Below are 10,885 nucleotides of genomic sequence, written 5' to 3' on the forward strand. Positions count from 1 at the left end.
GACTCTAAAAAACTCTGTCTGCTAGCTGAAACATACATCACCGGAGGGAAAAAAATGTTGAAGTATTTTAACAAGCATATCAAAAAAATTAGGAGTCTTCAAATTAGAAAATTAGCCAGGAAATAGCTTGCTCAGTTTCACCAAGGGCCTAATGCATTTGCCGCTGGAGTTTTCAGTTTGACTGATCGAACGATCTAATCTTCTCCAGGGAAAACTTGGATTACTATGGCAAGGCGGTGGTGAGAAGGTGGGCAGATGGTGGAAGGCGGTGGGGTAAATTTCGCAAGGATCAAAACTAAACAATCGATCTTTCGAACTTCCAACTCGAAAATACTTTTTGAATTGGCAGATCGTCTCCCAAAACCCGGTTTCAGAAGTGAGGAGCTATTTGCTGTGATGCATGCCAAGCTCTTGGGATGTTCTTTTCATTTCCAATAAAACCACCAGAAGGCATATTAATTGGAAATGTACCGAGCAGAAAGTGGTGAGGCGTAAGCGGCAATGATTAATTCATTGCGCTTGAAACAATTATGAGGGGTCTAGAGCTCATATTTGTTTATATCTCGCACGTAACTGTACATAAAATTTCATCGGCAAGCGTTCACGAACTGGTTACCTTTTTTGAGGGACAGTTTAAAAATCTGCGCGAATGGCTCACAAATTCCGCCGAAATGTAGAACGACTGGAGGTTTAAACTTCCATAATAATTCCATTTTCATAAGGTGCAATTTTGCTTCGACTTTATTTGACGCCTTTAAGTTGACAATGCTAGATTGGAGAATATTTTTCGACACAACAAATGTTTTACCGCAAAATTGAATCCCTTGTGTTCGGAATGGGTGTTCCTGGGACTATTATGATTTCGTACAGATAATAAAAACTAAAATGAATTCATTGGTTTCTCTTGTTTTGTTACAATGACAATTTTTTCAGGAGAACAACTAGGTCCATCGGGTTTTGAGATGATTGTTCTGTCGATTTTGTAGGCTTTTTTTAATAGTCGGATAAAAGTCAGCATGTCCTTGACACATTTTTATACCATGACATAGCCATTAAAAATTCGAAAACATGCATTATTTTCTTCATTTGATAATGAAGACAAGAAATTATATTCAGGGTGTAGTTATTCTGAATATACTCATTATTTAGCACGCATAAAATCATCTGGTGAAAGAGTTACCATAATCTATGCCCAAGAATAAATTTGTTGTCAAAATAGACGATAATTTTGTTGGGAGGATGCTAAATAACGCTAAACTATTGTTACAAGACTTCCTTTTTGTTGTTTAAACAAAACACGGATCTGTTCTGTTTTGCCCCCCCCCCAGTGTTTTTTTGACCCCCAGTTACAAATTATGTGTTGTTATATAGCACGTTACTATGTAAAAATAATGCACGTGCGTCTGGGGGTCATAAAAAATATATTCCCACAAAGCTGGGGGGGTGAAACAGAATAGATCCCAAAACACAAATATCTGGACATAGAAAATCAATCTTGATCAAAATTAATAAAAAAAATTAGGGATCTTTTCCGTCTGTGCCCCCCCCCAGTACGTTATGCCCCCCCCCCCCATTTCTTCAATACCCATTTGAGCCAGTAAAACAAAATAGTCGTCAAAATACGCAAAAATTAGCCCGAAAATCAGCAAAATACAATAAAAACCACCGAATTATCATAAAATTTATATTAATTTCCAGAAGCCTTCAAACCACTGCCGAAACCAGCCTAAAATTAAAACAAAATCATAACAAAACCTCTTAACGAAAACAAATTAAAAAAACTGCTTTAAAATGCCGCACGTGAACAAAAAAATTTCGCTCGCTTAGAGAAAATTTTTTCACACATCAATTTCTCGCTCTCTCAAAAACAGCGGTATGAACAAAAACCACTCTCTTTTCGCTCCGCTCTTCACTTTTGTTCAGCACCAAAATCACTCCAAATTTTTTCACGCGTTTCATTTCCCGCTTCAAAAATCACTCCAATAAAATTGATTAAAACAAAGGACTTCTCCAATACTCCTCTTCGCGTCGTAAAAATAGGAGCGCTATAATAGCCGGCTGAGAAGATGAGGGCGGCTATTAATAAAATCAATAAAAACCAAAAGTTATGGATCTTTTCCGTTTGTGCCCCCCCCCCCCCAAGTACGTTATGCGCCCCCAGTTACAGAGCACGTGCAATTACATAGTAAATCATCATGTAGAAGTATGGCACGTACGTCCGGGGGGGGGGGGGGGGGTGGGGTGCATATAATATTTGTGCCCCGCCCGCTAAGCTGGGGGGGCACAAACGGAAAACTCCAAGTTTGTCTTGGATGTTGAACTGACCCCGTAGCTGGCGAGATCTACGATAGAGTAGACCATTCCCAGCACAGCCAAGACACTGAGCACCAGTACAAACTTGATGGCATCCTTGTAGAACTGGAAGTTGATTGGACGAGGATAGAGTATTGACCGGATCAACTCGCCTTTGCTAGTCATGAAACCTGCAAAACACTTGAAGATATAACCAACATTATTTAGAAATTGTTTCCTTTTCCGCCTGAGATGTCCTAACCGTTTCAGCGCATTTTTGCTTATGAATTGAGCTGAACGCGCTGAAATTTATTAAATGCGCTTATCTTTTGTAAATTCAGCACATTTCATGAGTAATTTTAGCGCTTTTCTTCACGTTTTTCACTTAATTTTTAGCTGCAAGTCAGCGCTTTTTTGTGAATACTCAGCGCTTTTTCAGAGCATTTACAAAATTTCAGAACTTTGCTTACAAACATTTCAACGCTGTTATGTGCATTGATTGCTTACCATGGTGAACAACCACCATTCCGAATTATGACCAAGTGTTTTTATACCACTATTGTCGCAAAAATTAAACGCAACCTCTAGTCTCATATTGTGAATAACTTGTTTTGGTAGGGGGGGGGGGTGTTCTTATGATTAAATTGATTTTGTACTGTTAACATAGAATTGAAATTAAAAAATTATTTCTCTTGTTTTGATGTCAAGAAAGGTTCTTCAGAAAGTCAACTACAATCGCCAGGGTTTACGATGATAAAGTTCTGTCAATTTTGCCGGTTTTTCATTCAATAGTCAAATAAAAGTCAACGCCGCCTTGACATCACCGACCCCATTAGCAGGATTGCAAAAAAGGAAAAGACTAGGTCATAAACGAGAATTTTGGAGAATCATCCAAAAAGTTTAATGTCGGCATATAAGTCCATAGTTGACAATCAGACAGCGTAAAACATAACAGCATAGTAATCTCAAATATAATCAAAAGTAATGGGGAATAAAAGAAAGGGAGGCTAAGGGAAGCGTAGAAAACCAAAAGTGTGTAAGCAATTGCAGAGCAACACAATTTCAAATATAGATCAATTGAATTGGAAAACGTGGTGTGGATTGCTCAATTAGCAAAAAATCGACTCTAAAAAACTCTGTCTGCTAGCTGAAACATACATCACCGGAGGGAAAAAAATGTTGAAGTATTTTAACAAGCATATCAAAAAAATTAGGAGTCTTCAAATTAGAAAATTAGCCAGGAAATAGCTTGCTCAGTTTCACCAAGGGCCTAATGCATTTGCCGCTGGAGTTTTCAGTTTGACTGATCGAACGATCTAATCTTCTCCAGGGAAAACTTGGATTACTATGGCAAGGCGGTGGTGAGAAGGTGGGCAGATGGTGGAAGGCGGTGGGGTAAATTTCGCAAGGATCAAAACTAAACAATCGATCTTTCGAACTTCCAACTCGAAAATACTTTTTGAATTGGCAGATCGTCTCCCAAAACCCGGTTTCAGAAGTGAGGAGCTATTTGCTGTGATGCATGCCAAGCTCTTGGGATGTTCTTTTCATTTCCAATAAAACCACCAGAAGGCATATTAATTGGAAATGTACCGAGCAGAAAGTGGTGAGGCGTAAGCGGCAATGATTAATTCATTGCGCTTGAAACAATTATGAGGGGTCTAGAGCTCATATTTGTTTATATCTCGCACGTAACTGTACATAAAATTTCATCGGCAAGCGTTCACGAACTGGTTACCTTTTTTGAGGGACAGTTTAAAAATCTGCGCGAATGGCTCACAAATTCCGCCGAAATGTAGAGCGACTGGAGGTTTAAACTTCCATAATAATTCCATTTTCATAAGGTGCAATTTTGCTTCGACTTTATTTGACGCCTTCAAGTTGACAATGCTAGATTGGAGAATATTTTTCGACACAACAAATGTTTTACCGCAAAATTGAATCCCTTGTGTTCGGAATGGGTGTTCCTGGGACTATTATGATTTCGTACAGATAATAAAAACTAAAATGAATTCATTGGTTTCTCTTGTTTTGTTACAATGACAATTTTTTCAGGAGAACAACTAGGTCCATCGGGTTTTGAGATGATTGTTCTGTCGATTTTGTAGGCTTTTTTTTAATAGTCGGATAAAAGTCAGCATGTCCTTGACACATTTTTATACCATGACATAGCCATTAAAAATTCGAAAACATGCATTATTTTCTTCATTTGATAATGAAGACAAGAAATTATATTCAGGGTGTAGTTATTCTGAATATACTCATTATTTAGCACGCATAAAATCATCTGGTGAAAGAGTTACCATAATCTATGCCCAAGAATAAATTTGTTGTCAAAATAGACGATAATTTTGTTGGGAGGATGCTAAATAACGCTAAACTATTGTTACAAGACTTCCTTTTTGTTGTTTAAACAAAACACGGATCTGTTCTGTTTTGCCCCCCCCCCCAGTGTTTTTTTGACCCCCAGTTACAAATTATGTGTTGTTATATAGCACGTTACTATGTAAAAATAATGCACGTGCGTCTGGGGGTCATAAAAAATATATTCCCACAAAGCTGGGGGGGGGTGAAACAGAATAGATCCCAAAACACAAATATCTGGACATAGAAAATCAATCTTGATCAAAATTAATAAAAAAAATTAGGGATCTTTTCCGTCTGTGCCCCCCCCAGTACGTTATGCCCCCCCCCCGCTACAGAGCACGTACCATTGCATAGTAAATCATTATGCAAAAATATGACACGCGCGTCTGGGGGTGCAAATAATATGCGCCCACTAAGCTTGGGGGGGGGGGGGGGCGCAAACTGAAAAGATCCAAAATTTGATATTCTAGCCAATAAAGAGTTTTCACCTGTTCTGACAACGACAGCAGTCACCTTCAGCTGATGACCTTGACCAGTTCTTGTCTGGAGTACTTCGGTGCCAGAGAAGAGGCAGTGTCGCTTGTGGGTGTCCATGCTAAACTTCGCGCTCCCGGACGTTGCTAACTCTGACTCTGTCGAGTCACTGTCCCCCGCACTAACCGCATTCTTGGTCACAGGTACACTCTCGCCTATTTAGAACAAAAACGCAGATTGTGAAACTATTGGAACAATACACTAATAGCCAAACAATATGATACACTATGGTACCGAAAAGCTACGTACAGCATGATTTGTGTTTATTAAGGGTTTTAAACGGCATACGTAAACGTTTATCCCCCCCCCAACTTCCCCCAAGCCAATGTAGTCCCTACCTGTAAGCATGGATTCGTTTACGATGCAGGAGCCAGAGAGGAGGACTGCATCAAAAGTCAACTGGTACGGTTTGCTCTTCACAGGCAGCGACACTATATCTCCAGGCACAAGGTCTCTGAACACATGAATAGAAATGATGGTTTCTAAGCTCAGCTTTCTGGGGGTAACCTCTAAGGACATATGAGTTCGACATACTCACCTCTATTACATCTTCAAGTTTGAAATTCTAGTTTTTCATTTAACCGGGTAAAAAGTTGCGTAAAAAGTTGCGAATTGAAATCCGGGCTTTTTCGTGCCTTGAAGCAATTTCAAAATTTTAATGCAACCCTCTGAACAAAAAGAAATAATATACGTAGGCTATGTTGCCAGTCATCTATCAAATGCTGTAGTATTATTGCTACCATTATACTTAAATATACTTTATGTTTTCTAGTGCAACTCCGGCTACCCTGTTTTTAAGAGCTATGAAATTAGACAATGAAAAGCATCAAAGTTATAAAAAATTCTTTTGGCGAAGGATTCTATTAAACAAGGAGACTAAGTAATGTGCGTCGGCACATAATGTTGCGACCCCACTCGTCCACATTTTGACTTAATGTCCACCAAATGAGGAAGAAAGAAAATTTTCAAAAATTCACATTATCTTCGAAAATAATTGAAAGAATTAAAAATCGCTTTACACTAAAACACTAAACGAATAAAATGATGCAGCTTTAGACAAATATTCAAAAACAAAACCTAAACTAACCAAAATAAATTGTACGTCAATAGAAAACATAGGTAAAAAGAAGTAAAAAAAAAGAACGAAAAGCGGCGAAGTTAAAAAATGTGTTTATATTTTTTGAAACGAATTTGTTTTAAGGTCATTAAAATCATTAGCTACATTAGCTATCGACTGAAATCCTTAGGAAGCTATTGGGATCAGCCATCATCTAGAAAATGTCATACGACTACAAAAACACGACAAATACAGGCAAAAATTAAAAATTTAAATAAAATTTGCAAGATGAATGTGTCGAAGCCGTTGAAACCATCATCTATCAACTTTAAAGCAGTAAAATGTTCAATTGCCCCATTCAGCTGGTTTTTGACCTGTCATTACGCGAACGGTAAAAAGAAGAACAAAAATAACCTAAAAAAATTGGCAAATATCCAATAAAAATTAAGAAAACAGTATCACAGCCTAAAAACCATTACTTCAAGCTTCAAATTACAAAAAAAGAATACATTTTGATTTACTGTAAAGATAATGCGGTCTCTATTTGCTGAGGCGAAGCTGAAAAATGACCTAATTAAATTGACAGAACATTTTGCAAAGCTCAAGAATCCATTGTTGAAAATGAATATTTTTCATGCCATAACAACAAAAAGTTTACAACTAAAAGGTACTAAATAGATTGTCATGTAACGCCTTAGGAATCCAGAGGACATGTCAGCCGCGAGAAAAAGTCTTTGGACTACAAAAAAGACGAAAAGAGACAGAACTCAATATTTCACAAACAATATTACGCAAATACTTTGTTGAGGCCATAAAACTACCCTTGAGGCCATAAAAAACTTTCCACTGAAATTATAATAGATGTTCACCAATCCTCAAGTGCAATTAAACTCCATCTGTCCTTGATATATGCGTGATTTGAAATCATTCGGATCTGTATTTGCCCTAAAAAAGGCGAAATCATTTTTAAAAAAATAGAGCGCCCCTATACAAACGGAATACCTCATGGCTTGTATAAATCCAACTTTAGACTAAAATTAGCTTTGCTACTGCTGCTCATCTATTATCAAAGCTATCTCTTACCTAATTGTTAACGAAATAGACAATTTGACGAAAAGTCTATATATTTTGGCCAAAAATTGAATTAAGCAGTTCATCAAGACTCTTCTGCTTTTAAAGGTAAAGCCACTACTGTCGATCGGAGCAAATAGATAGTAATGTCAAACTGTTAGTGAAAAATAAATACTCAAATTTGGAAGAAACAAATTAGATTTATATCATAAATGAAAAATCAACCTGCTGTTTATTTTCCGAGTAGCCTGAACATCCAAATCATCAAAGGACTTTTTCGCCATCGACCCCTTCCGATCTTCCACCTTTTGACCTTCTCTTTGCACCCTTTCGAACTCTGACCTTATGACCTTGACTTTCGAAGAATGGCTGCTCATTTCGTGGAGCGACTGCTGCTGTTTGCGAGTTTCGTACGTTGACACTGCGATTGATATGACAGATATGATAAGAATGCATATTGCGTAATAGTAATATTTCTCGAACATCCACAAAATCACAGATGCAATTTGGATTGCGTAGAAAGGGTTGATGATTTCCCGACACGCGATTGTCCAGATAGAGTTGACGGGAATCGTCGTTGAGTTAGGTCCGTACAGCTCTCGCTTGTATTCTATGTCCCAATTTGAAAGAGGTAGTGCCTTTTCTAGGAACCAATTTATGTCCAAATTCGTGTCCATTGGCCTAAAAACACCACCCGGAGTATATAGGGTCAGGGCAATTCAGTACTGAATCATGATATTTCAATTCTGGATTCATACCATGGCCATAGTCTGATCATGTCACTTTTCACTGTGAAGAGAAACAAATCAGAGAAAAACAATCCGGATGTCGCAATTATGTCAGATCAAACAATGATGCTCCAAACAATTATCCTAAAACAATGCTGCTGCAATTCTGCATCTATTTTGCAGGAAAATATTTTTGCACAAACATGGTAATTTACATTAAAAGTTCAGGTTAAATTTAAGGTATTTTTACAGGTATTTTTACCTTAAATTTTAAGGTAATTTTTGCGCGTTTTTCAGGTAAGTTTACGTAATTTTGCCTTAACTGTTCAGGTGTGTTTTTCAGGTAAATTTAAGTTATGTTCAGGTAAAAGTTCAGGTGGTGCCCCCTTAATTTTTCAGGTAAAGTTGAGGTAAGTTAAGGTAAGTTCAGGTAAGGCAAAACTACCTGAACGTTTCAGGTAAGTTAAGGTATTTTTTCAGGTAAATTTACCTGAACTTTATTTAGTGTGCAGGTTTATACATCCTATATGTAATGTATGATCTCACAATTTTGTTGTCGGTCTATTACAATGGTCGTAGATGAACGAACTACATGGAATAAGGACTAACTTTACAGGGCAGAATTTGAGCTGCTCCAAAGTGAAGATGTATCGAATGCGTTTGTGCTCGAAATAGCGGAGACTGTGCTAAAACAAACAATTTCATCTGCTAGAAAAATAGAGGTAACAACGATAGGGTTGATAATGAACACTGCTCTATTTTGCGTCCAGGACAACAATTATGCGGTTACGTTTTTTTTATTCGACCGGTTAACCTCTTACTCCTAAATTTCACAAACAGCATGGTAGCACTTAAAATTTTAATCTGAATTTTTTTGACAAACCAAAAAAACGACTGACGTAATTCAGCTGTTTGAAATAACGGATCTTTTCAACAAATGCCCCCTTTGATACCTAGTAGGGAATACATGCCTCTCATGCGCTGAGGAAAATAATATGGAAATTGCGGGTTGGTTATCGCGAATCGTGCTCACCATCCCACCAGTCTGAAAATCTGTTCGCTTTGTATTCCAATTCGGCTAATTGAAATAGCATGGCGTATTTTATTCTAGTCAGTTCAAAATAGTATGCGCATACGTGTGCAAGTTATTAAATGTCTCTGATTGGTTAACAAATCGTTCTGTTAAATTCTATTCAAGATTAGCCCCTTTTTGCAAGGAGGGGGCAATTGTGAGAACCCTGGACGAGAGAGAATGGTTATCTTGTAAGATCTTACAAGATTCTTATAAAAGATGGTTATCTTATAAGTTCTGACAAAATTTTTACGAAAGATGGTTATCTTGTAAGATCTTACAAGGTGAATGGATATCTTGTACGATTCCTGCAAGTTCGTTCCGGTTGAGCTGCATTCCCATTGGTTCTTTTATGCGCAATTCTCTTCATTTAATGCATTGAAGTTTTGAGAATTGGTTGCGTATTTTTGATTGACATTTTTATTCATTAATTTGATAGAAAATTGCTTTTCATGATAATTTTTACTGCATCAGTACAAAATTATTCACTTTTACTTTTGATTTATTGCCAAAAACTAAAAAAATGTGACTGAAATTATTATTTTTTCCCTTACTTTATATGCTCTTATGAATAAAAAATTGCGAAATTATTTATTATTAGACAGATTTTTTCTCATTGCATTCAATCTTTTGATACAGAAAAACCCATATTCCTGCTTTCTATTTAATATTGGGTGTAAATTTATTATTCAAAGAAACTGTTTTGATTTTCAAGTTTTAACAAATTACAAGTTATAACAAATTACATGTTTTTTTGTCATGTGCATCATCTCCAAATTTTTTTTACGCGCTGTGTATTTCAGTTTTGTGTATTTCGATCCTCGCAAGACAACGGTTATTCTTGTAAGACTCATATCAGACGAGTGTTTATCTTATAAGTATCTTGTAAGAAGAATGCTTATCTTGTAAGAATCTTGTAAGACGAATGCCTATCTTGTAAGAATCTTGTAAGACGAATGCTTATCTTGTAAGAATCTATCAGAAAATCTTGTAAGACGATGCATCTTCTTGTAAGATTCTGTCAGAATCTAACAAGATCTTACAAGATAACCATCCCCAGTCCACTCGGGAAAAGATCCAAAATAATTGATTACAAATTTGTGTAGCTGCGAAACTAAAATTTATATTATGCTCACAATTTCTTTTGCAGACCCAGTTTCTGATTCATAATCCATATTTCTTTAAAAAATTTAGATAAACTGTTTTTTCTCGTTCCTCATGCGAAAAAAAAAACAGGGTAATTTGAAACCTATTAATGATGACTTTGCTTATCGTTTCTGTTCAATTGACATTTGAGTTAGAGCAGAATTTACGTTAGGCACTGTGGTAGGGTCTATTACTCTTCGCCACCCTTGCTGCTCGTGACCCCCCCCCCCATTTGCCCATTTACAAATTATGTATGTTAAAGCGCATTCATTACGAGCCAATTTCCAAAAAATCGAGTGTATGTGCTCGATTTTTTAAAATTAGAGTTGTAAGCGTGCGTGGAAACGGGTGACATTAGGCTACTTTAGTTCAGATGTGCTCAATATTACTCCTTTCCCCGGGATACGGATACAGTATCTAACTACCAAAATTAAAGGAAGCCTCATTGGTGATTAGCTTCAAAAATGTGCCTCGCGATACTAACTCTGAATTAACAAGACAATTAGGGGTTTCGAAAATACGCATAGCACTGTCTGTTCACAAGAAAAATTAAGTCTTTAAATTTTCTCTCAAGTAAATACTAATAAAATTCGGGCAATAAAGTTTTAGGCTAATTGT

At 36.9% G+C, this 10,885-nt stretch overlaps 1 protein-coding gene across 1 annotated transcript in view; it reads right to left on the reverse strand.

The window, feature by feature from the left end:
- LOC142356762 (polyamine-transporting ATPase 13A2-like) overlaps nucleotides 1-8,731 on the reverse strand; it is a 35,524-nt gene extending 26,793 nt beyond the window's left edge. Inside the window, exons 1-5 of the mRNA XM_075408560.1 lie at nucleotides 8,659-8,731; nucleotides 7,547-8,002; nucleotides 5,532-5,647; nucleotides 5,148-5,348; nucleotides 2,326-2,483 (exon numbers count right to left, since the gene is read on the reverse strand). Of these exons, the coding sequence (XP_075264675.1) occupies nucleotides 2,326-2,483; nucleotides 5,148-5,348; nucleotides 5,532-5,647; nucleotides 7,547-7,998 (927 nt within the window). The 5' untranslated portion in view covers nucleotides 7,999-8,002; nucleotides 8,659-8,731. The remainder of the gene's footprint in view (nucleotides 1-2,325; nucleotides 2,484-5,147; nucleotides 5,349-5,531; nucleotides 5,648-7,546; nucleotides 8,003-8,658) is intronic.
- Nucleotides 8,732-10,885: the final 2,154 nt, after the last annotated feature.

This window comes from Convolutriloba macropyga, unplaced genomic scaffold (genome assembly GCF_964194025.1).
Source record: "Convolutriloba macropyga unplaced genomic scaffold, txConMacr16.3 SCAFFOLD_1929, whole genome shotgun sequence".
Taxonomy (NCBI): domain Eukaryota; kingdom Metazoa; phylum Xenacoelomorpha; order Acoela; family Convolutidae; genus Convolutriloba; species Convolutriloba macropyga.